The sequence below is a fragment of the Panicum virgatum genome, chromosome 5K, assembly GCF_016808335.1.
Source record: "Panicum virgatum strain AP13 chromosome 5K, P.virgatum_v5, whole genome shotgun sequence".
Classification (NCBI taxonomy): Eukaryota; Viridiplantae; Streptophyta; class Magnoliopsida; order Poales; family Poaceae; genus Panicum; species Panicum virgatum.
The window spans coordinates 11,176,590-11,195,877 of record NC_053140.1 but is presented as its reverse complement, the minus strand read 5'-3'; the positions used below and the strand labels follow the sequence as shown (position 1 = coordinate 11,195,877).

The window sequence follows — 19,288 nt, the reverse complement described above, 5'->3', positions numbered from 1 at the left end:
TTGTAATAATGGTTTGAACTAGTTTATAATCATTACTATGCCTGTGTTGTAAAATTGTGGTTGTAATATCTCTGGACTCGCCTTCGTGCGGGGTATGCTTGTTCGATCCGAGAACCGGTGGTTGTATCGGGACGTTACTCGACAGACCAAGAATTGTTCCGTTTGAAGTGTGTTTGAGCTAGTGTTGCCTTTATGGTGATGCCCTGCGCACTTGAGCCGGGATAATTCAGGTGGTTCTGCCACACGAGGGGCTGAGCCGGGAGCGATCGAGCGCAGGGACGCGAGGGGGCGAGCCGCGCGAGACCCCGTGCACTCCGTCCAATCCCGACGCGCCACGAGGAGGGCGCACCCCGTCGCTGGTGCGCGCGGCGCCCATGCAATTTTTTCCCTTGCGGAAAAAAAATCCCGTGAGCGCCGCGCGCACAGGGCGCTGGGTGCGCACCCCCTCGTGGCGTGCAACCATTGGACGTCGCCGGACGTGTGGGTCCCGAGCGCGGAAGCGCGGCTCGCCATCGCGCGCGCTGCCCGCTTGCCCCATCGCGCGGCTCGGCTCCCTCGCAGGTTTCGAGCCCGCTCGCGCATGAACGCAGGCTCGCATCGCATCGGCTCTGCTTCCTGGGCGAACTACAGCCATTCATACAAAGCAAATTTCTCACAAAATAATTCCAAACTTCCTTAAGCATCACTGTGGTCAGGCAGCCCAGACTTAGAATTTTCTTTCAAGTCTGGCGCCCAGGATGTGCTGTGCTGAAATCAATTTTTGGAGCTCTCTTAAAATTACTTAATTCCAACATCTAGCTCAACAAATGAGAGTAAAGTTCACCAATATTCATAGATTCCATTTTGCTACTGTGGAGCCAAAGTTTATATGCAAAGTTGCTCAGAAATAATTTTCAAAAACAGCTAAATGATGTTGTTTCATACTTTACTCCTGTCCCCCTAAATCTGGCGCCCAGTGCTGTGTTTGGGAATACAGAGCAATTGCTGCTGCCATTGCCGCGTCTTGATCTGTGAAAATTGTGCTTGGGTGCTTTCCAGACATTGCTTGAAGAAAGGACTCAAATAGCCAAACAAATGATGGAATAGTCTCGTTGAACATGAGTGCACACCAAAAAATTATGTTTGCTTGTGATGGTTGGTGCCAAGAATCGGAGCAAAAGGCATTTCAAACTTATTTGTTTGAAATGTGGTGTCAAAGGACACAGCATCACCAAATCATTTGTAATCCATGATAGACTGACCATCTGCCAAAAAAAAATTTGCTATATGACCACGATCCTTGTCCACCTCAACTGCATAAAAAAAATGTTGGGTCCTGGCTATATATACTGGTTGGGCGTGCGTGCGTGCGCTGGGCGTGCTCTGCAAGCCACCCATTCAAATTCCCTTGCGGCGCGTCGAGGCGAGGCTCCGTCTCGGAGAAGCCACCAGGCACCAGCACGCGTCGCCGGGGCGCGGCCGACGCCGGAGAAGAGAAGGCCAGCGAGGGAGGGCGGAGGGGTGAGGGATCATCGGAGGCGGACGCATGTGGGCGGGCGGCCATGGCGTTGCTCTGCTTCCTGCTGGACCTGCGCAACATCCCCCCTCCCCTGCTCCACCGCCTCAAGCAGGTACCTCCCACGCTCCCGCCCGCCCGCTTCCTCTTCCTCCCGCCCATCCATCCGTCGGAGGTGAGCAACCCCAACTAACCCCGTGCGGCGCCGCGGTTCCGCTCGCCCGTGCAGTGCCTGCTCCACCTCGCCAACCTCTACGCCGCCGCAACGCCACCGCCCCAACCCCACGCCTCGTCCTCCGCCGACGCCGGCGGGCTCCCCGACCGCCTGGCCCTCAGCTACGTCCACTCCCCCTCCTCCAAATCATCCTCCTCGTCCTCCTCCTCCTGGCCTGAGGTCAGTTATCCATCCTCCATGCTGTTGAATTGTTGATCGGACCCCTGGTTGTTTTCACTTTTCAGTGTTCCTTGCGCTGCATGATTGCTGATTCCAAATTGACTTCAAAACCAACTGATCCCGATCCGGTATAATGATTGTGTCCACCGCTGCATAGCCTATGTTGCGCCTATGTTGCTCGATGTAGTGTCGCCTTTGTTTGTTTTTTGCTCCAATCGGCATCGGGTGCTGACACACACCACAGATGAGGTCGTAAAATGTTTGTGTTGCCTCGCTTCTTCAGTGCATTTCTGCCTGTGCAGGTTCTATAATTAGCTTCCTGTTCACTGTGGTGTTCCGAGGGTAAAATCCGTACCGCCATCTGTTTGCTATATGAAACAGGAACCAATTTATCCCTGTCATACAAATGATCGTGGGTGCTGTCAATTATTTGAGATTTGGGATTACTCGAATCACCAGACATGCCACCTCTAGCAGTTATTGAGGCAGGCGTTTTTCAGCTGGTGAAAGCAAGATGCACATGCATCTGTTGCCTCTGTGGACAACTTCTTAGATGCACTGCGAATGTGGTGACATTAGCCGATGCCATTGTCACTCAGTTCAGTCTGTTTGTAGTGCTGATTAGTCTATTCAGTCCATATGTGTAGATGTGTTCTTACTGCACTTTTACGACATTGTTATATATTCTAACATCTGAATTTCAACCAGCTAAAGATTGGGTATAGGCCTGGTGAAAAGTTCAACCTTCGAGATTTTCACCATGCTGTAAATAACATACCTCTGTATGGCTTTCTCCCTGACCAACATGTTGGGTCTCCTTCTAGTGGAGGTACGGCAATTGTGTTGGTCCCATAATCTTCCAATTATTTGTGAGATGGGTACAAGACCAAACTAACTCAGAAGTGCTAAATACTGTGAATACGTGTGGATTTTAACAGGAGAGTGATCGTCAGATGGAATACTTTCCTGACTCTATTTGTCATGTGCAGATGTATCCCTGGCAAACCTTTTTAGCAATAGAGCCATCTATTCTTGGGCCACTGATGACATCTCCAAGAAAGTGATTGCTATATGTATGTCTGCACAAAACCCAGAAGCTCTTCGAAGGTCCCTTATGGTACTAGCACAATAACTTGCAGTTTTTCTGAGAGGGGTTAAGCTGTAGTTTTCCCCTACTAAGTCCTTGCTCTTGATGATAGCATTCCTTTGATTATTGTCTTGTATTGTCATCAGGATGCAGCAGAACAGTGTGTTGCAGTGGACTTTATAATGTTGGAACCAGAAGCTGCATTCATGTATGGTGACATTCCTGCAAATGCCAACTCTTTTGTAAACAGAATTTGTGATCTTGAGAACTGTGTGGTACGGAGATATAATCCTGGTAAGGAAGTTTCAAGGCATTACTAAGCAGTAATCATTTATTGTTTTTTTGTTTATGTTTGGATAATAAGGTAATCTTTCATGATCAATCAACAAACCATAACATGATCATGCTATTAACTTTTTCACAATTCTAATAATATGATGAGATCACACTACCAGAGAGTTATTTTTTGGGGAATGGGACCTGACAGCTATCACTGCTATATTAGGAGTTCTTTTCACTCCAGTTCACATTCAATGTTTCTGTCATGTGAGGTAACCCAAAAGTATGTATGTTTGCTGTATATTTGAAAAATGCAGAGCCCCAAGTTTTGCGTGGTCTAGTGAAGAGGTGGTTAGAAGATCTAAAGGATGACAAAGAGGAGATACTGCAAGCTGTATTTCTGTTCAGATATCCCATTATTGACTCTGTTAAACACATATGTTGCAACCTGTATGCATCAGCCAACCACATAACTGATGGTTTTCCATCTTGTCAGGTGATAGAAATTATTATACCACCTCTAGCTATTTTATTTATAGGTTCAATGACATAATATCTGAATGTAATGTTTTCCTTTCACTACTCAACAATGTTCCACCTTGTGATTTGCAAGCATTGAGTTTGTTCTATATAAGTATTGGTTAGTGGAATAGTATGTGACTGATAAAGGAACCTTTTCATACAATTTCAGTAATTTCATAGCCAACTTTTTTAACTTCATATTTCCTTCAGATAATCACATTTATGCCTCCATAATTTCTATTGTCCGTTCTGTAGCCTCTTTCACTGCAATGCTAATGCAGAACACATTGACTGAACAGGCATGCAAGTGTCATGGTTGCCCTATTGACCATGTCACCACAAATAAGGTAAAATGGATGTGTCCAATAACTAGTCGACAGCTTGCATCATCTGATGTTACTGATACTGCTGTGAGGATTGGAGAACAAACGGTATTGTTTCTGCCTACTTCAGAAGGTGGATCAAACTTGCAGCGAGTCTCTACTTCGATTTCTTTTGATGTAATTGAGCGCACTCAGTTAGCCTCAATGAATGAAGGTATCCACAACCGTTGACTATTAAGATACACATATTTTGTAAATTTAATGACAATGTCTGTTAACAGGAGTCATAATGGGGAGGTCTTTTGTTGTGATTCCCAGTTCAAATGATGTTGAAGTTGCTCTAACTGATGAATGTTCAGACCAGAACACCCAGAGTTAGTATTGCAATTTATGCATGATGTGTCTCTAGCTTCTCAAATGATTCTGATATGTCAATATTATCTGTGCTGCAGTTTTCTATGGCCTATGTGAAACTCTTTTCAAGCTTGACCAGGGACTTGTTTGTTCCTCATCATGTAATATTGAAACAATGAAAATTGGAACTCTTCAGTGTTACTATCTTCTTATACCATCTGAGAAGGGACCAATGCTTCTGAGGGTACAGGCAACACTTCTCGTGCCCTATCTTGTAGTAGTTTCCATAAAAGCCTATCGGATTGGATTCTGAATGCTGGATAACTATCTTAGTCATAAAGCTTTCATTTTAGTTCCTTATCAGCTGCTGTAAAAGAAAGGATTCTGGTCTGTTACTGGCTTGCGCTAATGATTGGAACACATCATGTTGCAGAGGCTTGCTGGATCTGAAGAGATATTGCCTCTCCCAGACATGAATCGAGATTGCAAATCCAAGGTTACCATGAAAATCAGGAATTCAGTTGAAACCTCCTTGTCTAAGGTATGTATCCCTCTATTTCTGTACTTGTGACTTGCGATCAGGTGAATGGTTTTCATTCTTTGGTCTGCTTATGATTAGTAGTTTCCTTGCTCCACAAACTTGTTCTCCGTACTATTATCAGCTTCCTTGCTTGGCATACTCTTAATAAATACCTGGCAACTGCTACTTTTCAGATTGCACTCAAGGATTACAACCCTGTGCAACATGAAAGAGGTTTTCATTCAAAACTGAATCGCCTGGTAAAGGACAGCCTGCAATTCGGGTACCTACTTGGTGGCTACTCATACTGTTACATGATGCTTTCTTCCGATTCACGATTTCAGTAATTGGTTTGATTTGTTTTACCTGCTATCATGATTTGTCATGGAAACCATGGTCAAATAATATGTCCCATGAATGAAATCGACTTCATTTCGCAGATAAATTGATCCAGACTCTGCCCCGAAGGACCATCACCATGTTGATTCGTTCAGCGAACCACAAGTACCAACATGCCAGGGCCTTGAAGACAGCAGGTTCCTGAACCAACCTGAGGAAAACGCTGGAGGTCTCAATGACCATCTCCACTCATTCAGCGAACCACAGACATCAACATTCAGAACTCCCAAGGAGAACAAGCTATCGAGCCAGTCCAAGAAGGGGAAGGCCTCCCCCAGCATCAGTGAGGAGTGGGAGAAACTCATCATCATCGATGACCTCGATGACGACTTCACCACCGCTGTACCTCCCAGGCCTACTACTGCTGACAAGCCTCCCCGCGCCAAGCCACCATCTCCAGTGAAGCCGCTGGACGAGAAGACTTCAAGGATTCTGGAAAGGCTGGAGGCCCCCAGGGCGAAGAAGCAGAGGTCAGCTAATGCTAGCAAGGCCAGCACCAAAGCGGCACCGGCACCCAGTCGTGTTGTCAGTACACAGAACAGGAAGCCGCTGCTGCCAATTGAGCCGAGCGCAAGCCAGCCGCTGAAACCAACCTTCAACAGGCTTAGGAGAAAGCTCCCTACCTGACCTAGCGCATGCTCATGCTCCTATGCGCATGCTCATGCTTAGCTCCAGCTAATTGCGCAGATCAAGAACATACTTTTGCACCAGGAATTGTGAATACATCGCAAGACTATACGTGCCGATGCATTTGTGCTGTTAAATGTAAATTAGGAAGTAATGCAAACTACTGAAATTAGCTTTTTTTTTTACTCTGCCGTCAAAATATATGCAACTTGTTCAGAGTACAGACATACAGCTTTTGCTCACTAGATTTTTTTTTAAAAAAAATGTAGAGGCCAACCATTAAAATCTGTAGTAGATTAGAGGTCAACCTGAGTACAAATGGGTACAACTTGCCCCCTCGCTCCCTCAACCTTGGGGCAGAACTAAACTACTGATTACAGATAAAGGTGGCTTAAACTACTGATTACAGATAACGGTGGCCTCTGGCCCTGGGTCACCATTCACTCCAGGGAATGTGCTACCTACTGAGTAAGGAATGCTGAATGACAATGGAAATATAGATGACGCTCTTGATTTCTGGCAATGGATTTCAGCGAGGAGTCCGGACCTCCAATGGTAACATCGGAGATGTCGCGCTAGTGCTTGTCCCGCTCCTCAGCTGCTGCTCAGAAGCTGCAGACTTCATCTCAAGCTGCTGTAGCTGATGCACAACATGCGACATCCTTGGGCGCACTGAAGGGACATGCTGGGTGCAGGAGTAGACAAGATCGACAACCTTCTGGACGACCCCCACATCTGGCAAGTCCTGTATGAGTGGGTCTAGCAGATCAAGATAGCGGTGTGACTGGACTAGAGGAGTCGCCCATTCAAATATGGTCTGCCACCCGACAGACTCAACCGACTGTGCAGGGCGACGGCCGCTGATGATTTCTAGGAGCAGCACACCAAAGCTGTAGACGTCGCTCTTTGTTGTCAGCTCGTTCCTGTATATGAACTCAGGAGCAAGGTAGCCATAGGATGCAGCCTTGACAGTTCTCTCATGCATCACTTCCCATGGCACAAACTTGGAAAGGCCGACCCCCATCAGATGTGCGCCAAATTCCTCATCGAGCAAGACATTACTTGCACGGATGTCACGGTGCACCACCTGGGGCTTCACCTTGTCGTGCAAAAATCTGTATCAAATGAGAACTAGTAAATACATAGTGAACAATAGCACTTAGAACACTGATTGCAGTTAGTGGGGATGACCTGTACATAAAAAGTAACGGCCCAGGAATGAAGACGATAAATCCAAACAAGTTGGATCAAGTCGTATTTAGAGCTCAATCAATAGCAGTAGAAGCCAAACAATACTAGTTAACCAAATAATCTTGAAATAAGTGATCTCATAAATTTCCTTTTTAATTCACCGCTACAGCACAGGTGGTTTCTACAGTAATTACTATTTATAGGTTATAATATAAATCAAGAAAAATCACGGCAAGCAGTTTTCCCATGCACGGTTGTTTATAAATGTTTGCAGCCCACTGATGCTAATTAATAAGAAACAACAAATACAATCATAAACGAGGGAACCATTAATGACAATACGGAATCCCAGTTTTTAATATCTAACTGGTTGGTTTCATGTAGTAGGGTAAAACAAACCAGCCAAAAATGGTTGCAGACCAAGTCATACCGCCTTTCTTATGTGAGCACTAAATAATATCTGCATGCAAACCATTGCACAACAAAATAAATTCAAGTCCTAAGTAGGTCAAATGCTACTGGAAACTAAGAAAGTGAGTGATGTGAGAAAAGAGAAACCTAAATGATAAAACAAGTGAAATTAAGACATAAGAACACTAATACTTACATCAATTAATATTTCAATGTCTCGGAAATATACGGCATAAGAAAATTCATAACAAGAATAAAAATATCTCTCGAGAGGGGTGACTTACGCTATTCCCTGGGCAAGAGTTGTGGCAGCTCTCATTCTCATTGCCCAATCAAGGCTCCGCCCACCTCTGGGAATATGATGCAGCCACACATCCAAAGGACCATTTGCAACAAACTCATAGACAATAAACCGATCACCATGGTCATAACAACATCCTTTTACAGCCACCAAATTAGGATGATAAAGCTTTGCGACTCTCCGAATCTCAGAGTAGAAGTCCTTTTTCCTTTGTAGGCTGGATCTCTTCAGTCTCTTGATTGCTACTTTGGACCCATCAGGCAAGATTCCACTGTAGGTTCCACCTGTCTTTGCATTACCAGGAAGCCGGTTTCCCTCACTGAAATTCTTTGTGATTGATCTAAGTTCTTCACTGGTGAATACTTTCCATTGCGGCGCCACCAATGCAGCAGCAGCAGAACCTAATGCTTCTCGTGATCTTCTTCTTTTCTTGCTTCGCCTGTAGACAAGCAGCCAAACCACAACGGCTAAAGTGGTTGCCAGAATGAAACCACTCACAGCAATGAGGGCTATGAAATATTCCTTGTGGCAGTGATCATGGTAGCATCTGTTTACTGACACCAAAAATAAAGACTGTCAGTACAAACATATTTCATGAAAGCAAACTACCATTTTTTCAGCAAAATAGGTAAAACCTTACAAGTTACAAACTCACCATGATCCATCATACAAATCAGACCATGGGACTCACTGCACCTTTTTCCAGCAAGTGAAGCACGACTATTGGTCACCAAAGCGCACAAATCATTAGTGGTGGCTACACCGCATGCAGTACCACTGCAGTTTGCATGCAACATCTCAACAGGGAAGAGGGACTCATCCCCAACAGATGAATCACCGGACCATTTCCAACCACTACCAGTACTAGTGTTATGATACCCTCCAACCCAGCATCCTGAGGTTGATCCGCAGAGAGACTTTGTGAAGTTTAGCTCCTGAACAGATGATAAAGCAGCCAGATGTCCAGTGCGGTTACGGCAGAGAGCCTCAGATCTCTCCCAAGAAAGGGAGGCCGATATGTACATGAAGCATTTGTTCTGAACAGGGCTGATTTGCCAACCCGCAGGGCATGATGCTGCACAAAATTGAAGAAATTGACGTCACAACTCACAAATTTACTAATCTTCAGAAAGACTTAAACAATACCTTAAATGTAAGTTGCGCAGTTTTGTGCCACAGTAACTATGACTAGTTTAGACTAACTGAAATGTATTGCCAAGTGGAGCGCCAAAAGGCAGCAACCACCAACAAAAGGAAATCTAAGGTCGGGATGCAAAATCCCAAAATGACTCCATGATAAGGAATATCAAATCAAAAGAGGGAAACGACGAAAGAGAAGTTCGTTTTCCCCCTCCTGTAGATTCTTTCTTTCTGGCGAGGCAAAATCCCTATCCCAAACTGGAGGACTGATCGCATCTCCATACTTTTTCGATGATCGGCCAAATCATTTTCTCGATTCCCATCCCATAGAGAGCACAGCGGGTAGCAGCATATCACCAATAGAACTTTAAAACAAGAAAGCACGTCGACTTGGTGCCTTAGATTGCCCAGTTCATGATAACAACCAATACCAACACCCCTAACTGAGCTCACGCAATCTAAGCAACGAAGCAAACAACCCTAAGCTCGCCCCCCGACAGTACTCCCCGGAATCGGCAACGAAACCAAGAAACGGCGGATCTAAAGCTGGCTGTATACGCAGGCGGAGGGGGAAAAAGGGGGGAACGGCGAAGAGAGAGACTCACGGCTCCGACCCAGCGCTGGGGTCGCGACGGAGAGAAGGAAGGCGGCGAGGACGACGGGGAGTGGCACGAGCGCGGGCGGCGCCACGGCCGCCGCTAGCCGCCCGCGTTTTCCCATCGTGGGGAGGAGCCGGGGAGGCGCGGGGGAGGAGACTGGTGGGCTGACTGAGCGCGTCATAAATGAGGGCGCATTTCCGCTGCTGCTGGCCTCACCGAACCCCGAGACCACTCGCTCTCCGCCCGCCTTGACTACCGGGCAGGCGGGGCAGCGCATTAAACCCTGCCCCGTCCTTGCTGTCCGCCGGAGCCCGGAGGAGGAGCCGTCGCGCCGGAGAAAAGAAAAGCAGCCGAGGCCCAATGGAGCGGGCACGACGATGGGCTGGGCCTAGGCCTGTGGTGGGCCTGTCAAAGACCCACGGGCCATCATCACCGTCCGATCTCCCAACTGGGGCACGAAATACCGAGAACCGAATACCGAACCCAAATTATCGAAACTGAACCGAAATTATCGAAACCGAAATATTCGGTTCCTATTTCAGTTCTAAGTTTTCAGGAACCGAACTATCGAGGTAAATATCGAAACCGAACCGTGTTTACCGAACTTACATGAAATGTGATAAGTTTGAGTGTTGTTATATTATTGATTGTACTATTGTAGACTACTATATTACGTATTTTGGCACTCACACTTATAGTCACATGTACTTTTATATGTATTTATATTTTGCACTATTATTATCTATGAAATGATGTTAAAATTAATCTTTGAACCTGCTATTACATCCTCTCTGTAATCAGTTCGGTACTGTTCGATAAATACCGAAATCGAACCGAATTTTCTCGGTACCAAATTTTATTAGAAATCGATCGGTACGAACCGATCGGTATTTACCGAATGCCCAGGTGACTCCCAACATGAATTTTACGCCTGTGGTGATGCGAACTCTGCGTCCTGGCTCTCTTTTCGGGGCACGGATGGAAGGAAAGTTCGTACACAGTGCCCCCGTTTGGTTCCTGCTGGATTTTCTAGTACATACAAGCCGAGAAAAGAATTTTATATACATGAAGTACTAAATGAAGTCTGTTTGCAAAAAATTTTCAGAGATAAACGTAATTTTTTGCGACAAATCTAATAACGGTAATTAATTAATGATTAGCTACAGTGATACTACATCACGCGGTTAAAAGTCTCATTAGATTCTTCAGGGTTCCTAGCACAGGGATTGTGGAGTTAGTTTTGTAAATTGCCTTCATTTAACATCCTTAATTAGCGGTCAAAGTTTCCTGATACAACTTTACTAGGGAACAAACAGGGCCACTCAGTCCGGTGCGACTCCCCCTCCTACACGGGGGCATGCTAGTCCGCGCGCGCGCCCCAGCAGCTTTCGTGGCGCTCGATCTCTGACAGGAGTTTTTTTTTTCTTTTCAGTTAAATTTGTATTCCACCTAATTTTTTAATTTTGGAAGTTTATGATTTGTAAATATAATTTTCAAGTATAACTTTTGCACATCTTCACTAAAGATAAATTTTCATCATAACTTTTACAATGTACATAACTTTTACACATAACTCTTTCTTAACAACTTGAAATAATAAATTTTTAGCATAACTTTTAGGGTACATACAAAACTTAATCAAATAACTTATAGAGGATAATTTTTTAGCACAAATTGTATGACGATATTATGTGGAAGATTTCTCACACAACATCTTACGCACAAAGTGTATCATGCAACTTCTAAGCGCAAGTCTCGATATAACTTTTTATTATAATTTTTATATAAAAGTTGTCATTAAAACTTCAGACATTAAAAAAAGTAAAAGGACAAAACTGGAAAGGACAGCCATGATAACACTTAAAAAAAGGAAAGTGGAAAACAAAAAGATGAAAAGAGAGAGAAAAAAATATCTGGACGGTCACGTCACTCACTTGGGTGCGCGGCATCATAAAAGGAAGGAGAAGCCCCTGTTGGATCGATTGCTGAGAACTCAATTAGCGCGCGATTGCGCAATTGGATTCTCGTACTAGTCTTCTGCATAGTCTGCGCAAGGGGCCCCGCTTGTGGGGCAGCTGATTAGAGCGCGCGTCAGGAGAGACTTCCAGCGCGGGATTTGAGACAGCATGTTTGTTTCCTTTTCTGCAAATATTTTAATTTTTTTTGGAAAATTATAATTTCTAAATACAACTTTTACATAAAATTTTTTACACACATCTTCTGAAAGATAACTTTGCATCATAACTTTACGATACATACAACTTTTGCCTATAATTCTTTCTTAGCAACTCTTTGAAAAATAACTTTTTAGTATAACTTTTGTGATATATACAATTTTAATGCATACATTTTTCAGACAAATATGGAGGATAATTTTTTACCACAACTTGTATGATGTTATCTTTATCAAAAAAAATAGTACAAATTTTTTACACACAAGTTCATCACACAACTTGGGAGTACAAATCGCTGGTATACTTTTTTGGTAGATTTTTATGAAAAAAAATTGTCAAGAGAACTTCAACACATAATAGAACGTTAAAAAAAATCTGAAAAGAAAAAATAATAGCACTTGCACCACGTAATGGGAAAAATAGAAATGAGAAAAAGAAAACAATCGAATACGTGGGTAGTCCATGTTGGTGACCGGAGACAGCTTCTTCATGGTCAAGTCGCGCGCTGGGAGCCACCTAGCATAACGGGCCATAAAAAAACGAAAGGCGGAGGGCTCCCGCATCTGTCGGATCGATTGTTGGGAAGCCAAGTAACACGCGATGGCCAGAATGGATTCGCGTCCTACACGTTACGGTGGCGTCAGCGTGTGGCTGCGACGTCATCTGACGTGGCAGTCCTCCCACCGTTGGATTCCCAGACGCGATCTTATCCAGGCCTTCCCCCCGCCGCGAGCCGCGACCCCTCTCGCTCGTGACCACTCACGACGAGTCACGCCTCCCCCGGTCCCCGGAACACCGCCCACCTCGTCGCGTCGATCTCGAACTCTCGCCGCCGCCGCCCGCCCCGCGCGACCTCGCCTCGGCCGGACCCGCGCCGCCCCGAGCGAATCGCCGTCCAGAGCCCTCGTGCTCCCTCCGCCTCCTCGGGCGAGAGGACGCAGGCGGTGGCGGCCGTAGCAGCAGACGTGCGGGGCGGTCCGGAGGCATCGGCACTTGCGCGCCCTGCGGCGGCGGAGGGCGGGCCTTGTTTCTCGGCGCGCGGCGGCGGCGCGTGGGGAGGCCGCGGGGAGCGCGGCGATTTAGGAGCGGCGTCCGGCGCGCAGGAGAAACGAGTGCCCGCGGTGGGTGATTGGCCCCCTTTCCGAACTCCCTTTCGATTTTGTTCACCCTGGCTAAAATTGAAGTTTGTTAGACCCGGAAATCGGTCGGTGCTCATCAAACATTGAAATTCTACCTTAAGGAATTGCCTCCCGATGCTCAAACTGCTCCGCAATGCACATTGAGAATTACTGAACTCGTTTCATGCCGTGACACAAAAAAAAAAGAACTCGTTTCATGCCGTGTTTTATTAATTTCCTGCCATACTAGTAGCATCAACCTTCTTTTGTGCCGCTGACCCATCTAACCGCAACCAATGCTTGTCGATTATGTATTCCTCCATCCAATCATTTTGTTGCTGTTATCAACCAGACCGCTGGGGCATCTGACCAAAATAAAATTCTGTGATTTGCTTTTGCTCTGCCTGACTGTCTAGGTCAATAATCCCATTCTCCCTATGGGATCAGGTCAGGACCCAGCCTGTGAGGAATTCGTTTTCACCAATCAGCCTCTGTGCCAATATCATCATTGTGCACAACTGCACATGCATATATACGTATATGATTTTGGTTTGCAGCATTGGTATGATAATTTGGTGCTCCAAGTCTAAAAGGCAATGTTACCTGTTCCATTTTCTGCAGGGAACAACCATTGAATAATCATGAGCTCACTCTGCCCTTTTGCTGGAGCTACCACTGGTGGTGGCGTATGCCCTGCAAAATCCGACAAGAGCAGTGCCGGAGTATGCCCTGCAAAATCTGACAAGAGCATAAGTGGTGTTTGCCCTGTCACCGGCAAGGATCACAGTAGCGAGCACAAGGGAAGTACTGGCCATGCTGAGGATAAGGGCACCGATCCCCGTATGGTGCCAGCAAAGTGCCCATTTGGCTACGACAGCAACACGTTCAAGCTGGGGCCGCTCAGCTGCATTATCTGCCAGGCACTGCTCCATGAAAGCAGCAAATGCAAGCCATGTGCCCATAAATTCTGCAAGTGCGTCTTGTACTTCGCCAGATCAAAATGCCCTTATTGTTTCATTTCTTGCTTCAATAGGATCTTACTGGGTTTCCTTGGCAGGGCATGTATATCACGCTTTAAAGACTGTCCACTGTGTGGTGCTGACATAGAGGGGATTGAGCCTGATACCGAGCTTCAAGCTCTCATTGATCGCTTCATTGATGGCCATGCCAGAATCAAGCGATCACATGCTGCAGGGGATGCGGAAGCAGCAGGTGGCAAGAACAAAGTCATATATGAGGATGTTTCTATGGAAAGAGGAGCTTTTCTGGTGCAGCAAGCTATGAGGGTCAGTATTGAGTCAACTGCTTTAGCCTCGTATGATGGACTCTTTATACTTGAACCTGTAAAATTTGCATAATCGATCGTTCCCCATTATTTTTTACTAATTTATCTATAGTATTGATGTTACAACCATTCCCTAATTTTTACATCTACAGGCTTTCCGCGCCCAGAACATTGAAAGTGCAAAATCAAGGTTGACCATGTGTGCAGATGACATCAGGGAGGAGTTGAAATCGTCAGAAGATAACCTAGATCTATGTTCTCAGCTTGGAGCTGTGTTAGGAATGCTTGGGGACTGCTGGTATGTTTACTCACCCTTAACTATTTCCCTTTAGTAATTTTTCCACTTAACACAGCAGATCTTTTCACCTGTTAGTTTCTTTTGCTACCCACCTCAATATCTAGAAGTGTGATAGTTTGAACTCTAAAAGAGCCCATTCTAGTGTAAGGAAACAAGTCTACAAGATTCTTTTCTGCAGAAGTTACATTGATATTTGACTGTATATTGAGATAGGTTCCTGCATAATTGTGCTCATTCAAAGGGCAATTCTTGTTCATGCTATCATGTATTGTAGTATCTTAATGTTCTATGTTTTAGCTAGCTGAAACCTTTTCCATTGAAGAAAGGAAAAGTCTCACTGTAGGCAACTTTGTTGTTCCTTTTACTATCTACTACTTTCGATTGACAGTCGGTATGAGCCAATTCTCAACGATAATTAATTGTATGGACTGTAGAGGAGTGATTGATGCAGTGTTAACAGCCTGGTGGTTATGCCATTCTTTGACTGCTTGCAACCTGTTTGGATGGTATTTCACTAAATTAAGAAATAAGCGTTGCCTTTACAAGGCTTCATGTTGTTGCTAATTACAGGATGATGCTCTGCGTTGTACGATCCTGATCAGGATGTCTAACCACCTATTTTGTTCAGAACAGAGTGTCTGTGATATGTCTCTGAATCTCTGATGACTCTATTTCACTACTTATTAAGTTATTATTATTGAATATTCACTCATCACTGTTATAAAATCCATACCTTGGTAGTCTCCATATAACTAATGTTTTTATATTTTGTTCAATATTCATAATCAGTGGCGGTACTTGGATCTTATTTTTCACAGTTTGTTAATTACTGAAGTCATTCAACACTGCATCCTTTTCACTGTACTGTGTTTTCAGTCGGACCTTGGGAGACGCCCCTTCAGCAATCACATACTATGAAGAAAGTGCTGAGTTCCTCTCAAAACTCCCCACAAAAGATCTTGAGGTTGTTTTCAGTTTTAGTTAGTATAGCCGCAATGACATCAGAATTACCATATGCTGATTTAACTTTTACATTCATCTGCAGTTGGTTCATACTCTCTCGGTTTCACTAAATAAAATTGGTGACCTTCGCTACTATGATGGGGATCTCCAATCTGCAAGAAACTATTATGCCCGTTCATTGGATGTTCGCAGAACTGCAGTAAAAGAACATTCAGCAATAGCTTCCCAGGTATGTTATGGGGTGTTTATACTATTTGAAATGTTGAATTTGAATGACACGGGAAAGGAACGCTGTTGTCTTGTATTGCCAATGTTGATGCACATGCACATGCACACCACGGAAACAGTAGAAGGAAGAGTATAGTTTGGTAAGACAACAATATTGTTCTCTGAAGGAAATCACTTTCTTGGGTGGGGTTCGGGAGGCCATACTTGAACTACATGTTACTAAAGAATCTAAAGATTTCATGTGATGACTAAGGATTTGTCTGACAGATGTGGTAAATTGAGAGATCTAGTGTCATGACCCACATTTGAGAGCTGGTGAGGGATGAAACAATTCAGTGATTGGTAAACAAACGCCGAACTTGCTCAAATTCTGTGCCAAAGTGGCAGCATCGCCCAAATCCATGGTTCAGGGTATAGGGTGGATTTCATCTGATAATTTTTTGCTTAATTTCATCTCACCCCACGACAGCCTTTATAGATTAGGCACTTTAATGCCTTAGCTAACAACTAATGAACTTGATACAAACTAAGGATACTGACTTATCATTATTTGTATGGAAACCGTAAATCCTAAAGATCCTAATCGAATGCAACTAAATTCTAATCCTCCATTCTATAACTAACCGTGCTGCCATATGTGCATGTGCTTCCATATCGCATATGGTTATATACTGTTACTGCTATGTTGCCGTGAGTGCGTTGTTGTGCCATGCTGCATGCCAGTGTTCCCTGGTCCATGCGGCAGCTGGCCAGCCTGCCTGCATGACAGCTAGTGACAAGCATCGCACTGCACTGATATTCTCTACATGGTTATTTAAGAACCCAAATGCGAGGTAAATGCAGGGCCTTTGATTTTTTTTTTTGGAGTGCCACAAGAACAAACGCATTTGTACAGAAGGCTCTTTGTGTACCTGCATGATCAGTAGTCAATGCACATAGATGTCTAGTTCATTTATACGATACTACAATGTAACTGATGAGATAGGAAAGAGGGGAAGAAGGGAGTGGGAATTCTAATGTGGAATAATTGGCAAGAGATAACTTTTACTATACTTCTTGAGAAAAATGGTAGTCTGTTGTAATTGGGTAGTGGCAAGCTTTTGTACTTTTCTGACGTATTCTTCTTGAACCTATGGCCTAAATAAATCATTTTCAGTCAAAGTATGCAAAAACTGCTTCACTGGAGATGTTTGATCAAAGGCAGTCCTTGCTAGGACTCAAAATATGTCTATTTTGGGTCAACATGTACTGCTTAAATTTGAGCATTAGACTTTTTTTTTTGGCTTGCATTGAATTTTTAGGCAACCTGTTATTCGTGAAACTTGTTTCTGTTATTCACGAAACTTTTCCTTCTAAAGTTTGGTTTGAATAGGCAAGTGATTTAGCCGTTTCTATTAGAGCTAAGCTGTTGCATAGAACAAAAACATGATTCTGAGTGTGGTTTTCTTCTTGGTTTGTGTGCTATAGTATTTTAATTTCCAATTGTTGGATATAGGTCATAGATCTAGCAACTTCTCTTGCAAAAGTTGCGGATGTTGATAGAAATCTTGGGAACGAAAGTGCCGCAGTTGAGGGTTTTGAGGAAGCGATTCATTGCCTTGAGAAGTTGAAGCTGGATTCAAAACAAGCTAATCTTGAGCAACGGGTAGCTATTATTAATCCTCATTATTCCTCCTCTCATCACTGTGCCAATCTGTTGTTCCAAACTAACCTTCACCTTGTATGTTTGCAGCGCGTCTCGGTTCTTGACTTCCTACACAACCAGTTGGCAGATAAGTAAGACTTGGTCATCCTAAGAATACACCAACTCTAGATGTCTTCTCCTGGTGTGCAACTCCACTATTTTTTACTTGTTGCCTACGGAAGGAGTTGTACTAGAAATGTCAATTAGCGCGTTTTATCAGCACATGAAACTTTGTCGCGTCACCAAATAAGTACTCAAGCACTGTAAATGTATTATATTTATGCTCGGCGAGGAGATTGCTCTTGATGGCTGCGAATATGCTCCAGCAGTCTATAGCCCTCTGGTTAGAGGTTTGTCCTTGTCATAGCCTGGGACAGCGCGTAAGATGTAACTTGTGGGAAGTTCCATCTCGCCTTAACGTGTCATGCGGGAACGCTAATCCCGTTGTATATTGACAATAAGACAGGGAGGTACTCATGAAGGATGGCCTTTGTTTGTTTTAGAGATTCCCAGGTCAAGCTGTTTGCATATCTTTGCTGCGTTCTGGTAATCTGGATCCGGAATCTCAAAAAGTCAAAAAGAATTCGTGTCTTCAATCCATCCATGCATTCCTTGTGAGAGTCGGGTGTTTGACCGAAGGCCAGGTCTTGCTTGGCGAAGATCTATTGCTGGTGCAAATTTGACTTGTGAAGAACATTGTCGCACGTTTTTGAGTATGCTCATCTTTTCTCCCCCCTTTTTATGCAAGCAGTCAGCTCATTGAGATAAACATTCGATGTCCTTGCTCCTCAGTTCTCATGTTTGCAGTAGGCTGCTAGCTTATCCACAGGTAGGATTGGTAACGGATCATGGCTCTAGTGCTTTTTCACAATCCAGTTTGATCTTTATATATTTTGGATTGGTAACGGATTATAGCTCTAATGCTTTTTCACAATCCAATTTGATTTATATATATATATTTTGCTTAAAATTGAATAAAATAAGAGAGCCCGGGCTCATATAGGCTAAAATTCAGGGCTTTTTACCACCCCTATCCGAAGCGCACCTTTCTTCCGAGTTTCATTGGACATCTTGCGAGAATTACAATATTTCATATCAAATTCTCGAATTCATATGTTCCAGATGTAAATTACTGGTGTTTTCTTTTCATAAAAAATTACAGGTGTACCCCTGCTGATGATCACCCTAGGTAGCCCAAGACCTAACCCAAAAGTAAGGCCGTGTTTAGATGTTTTGCAAAAAAAAAATTGCGATGGAATCTTATGAATTTGAAGTACTAGATGAAGTTTATTTACAAAACTTTTTGCACAGATGAGTTGTAAATCGCGAGACGAATCTAATGATACTAATTAATCCATAATTAATTAATAATTAGCGGATGGTTAGTGTAGCATCACCGTTGCAAATCATGTATTAAGTAGGCTCATTAGATTCGTCTCGCGATTTACAGCTCATCTATGCAAAAAGTTTTGTAAATAGACTTCATTTAGTACTCCATGCATATATCGAAACATTCGATGTGATGTTTTTTTTGCGTTTACGGGGTTTATGGGGTAGGAACTAAACGGGGCCTAAAATCTCTATCCATTATTCTAGTGAAGTAGTGATGACACTACAGTGACTGCACGTTGGCGATCCAATTCAGGCCTGGTGCGGTGCTTTCTCCTCCTGGCGGCTATACTGCGGATAACTCTGAGAGACTCAGACCGATGCTTTGCACCGGCTGCCGCGTGCACTTAAGGTAAAATCACGTGCTTCCAATTTCCAAGTCCATTGGCATTTCTCCTCTGACGTGATGAGCGATGCAGAGAAGACTCTTGCTCACCCTGGTCAGTTTTAGTCTCTGTTTTTTTTTGTTTCAGCTGAACTTTGTCATCATTTTTTTTTCTCCTAATA

General features: G+C 44.1%; 2 protein-coding genes and 1 pseudogene across 2 annotated transcripts; 2 read left to right on the top strand and 1 right to left on the bottom strand.

Annotated features, from left to right (window-relative positions):
• Positions 1 to 1,363: 1,363 nt before the first annotated feature.
• LOC120706287 lies at positions 1,364 to 6,221 on the top strand (annotated as a pseudogene).
• A 35-nt stretch (positions 6,222 to 6,256) lies between these two features.
• On the bottom strand, positions 6,257 to 9,934 carry LOC120706288 (C-type lectin receptor-like tyrosine-protein kinase At1g52310). Its single transcript, XM_039990899.1, has 4 exons — positions 9,649 to 9,934; positions 8,559 to 8,978; positions 7,887 to 8,457; positions 6,257 to 7,115 (listed from the first exon to the last, which is right to left on the bottom strand). The coding sequence occupies exons 1-4, from the start codon at positions 9,917 to 9,919 to the stop codon at positions 6,530 to 6,532; spliced, it is 1,848 nt and encodes a 615-aa protein (XP_039846833.1). The 5' UTR covers positions 9,920 to 9,934; the 3' UTR covers positions 6,257 to 6,529.
• A 2,610-nt stretch (positions 9,935 to 12,544) lies between these two features.
• Positions 12,545 to 17,920, top strand: LOC120706285 (protein NCA1-like). The gene is made up of 8 exons (XM_039990897.1): positions 12,545 to 12,937; positions 13,556 to 13,907; positions 13,992 to 14,220; positions 14,372 to 14,517; positions 15,394 to 15,481; positions 15,563 to 15,709; positions 17,204 to 17,353; positions 17,441 to 17,920. Exons 2-8 carry the CDS (start codon positions 13,576 to 13,578, stop codon positions 17,486 to 17,488), a joined length of 1,140 nt encoding a protein of 379 aa, XP_039846831.1. The 5' UTR covers positions 12,545 to 12,937; positions 13,556 to 13,575; the 3' UTR covers positions 17,489 to 17,920.
• Positions 17,921 to 19,288: the final 1,368 nt, after the last annotated feature.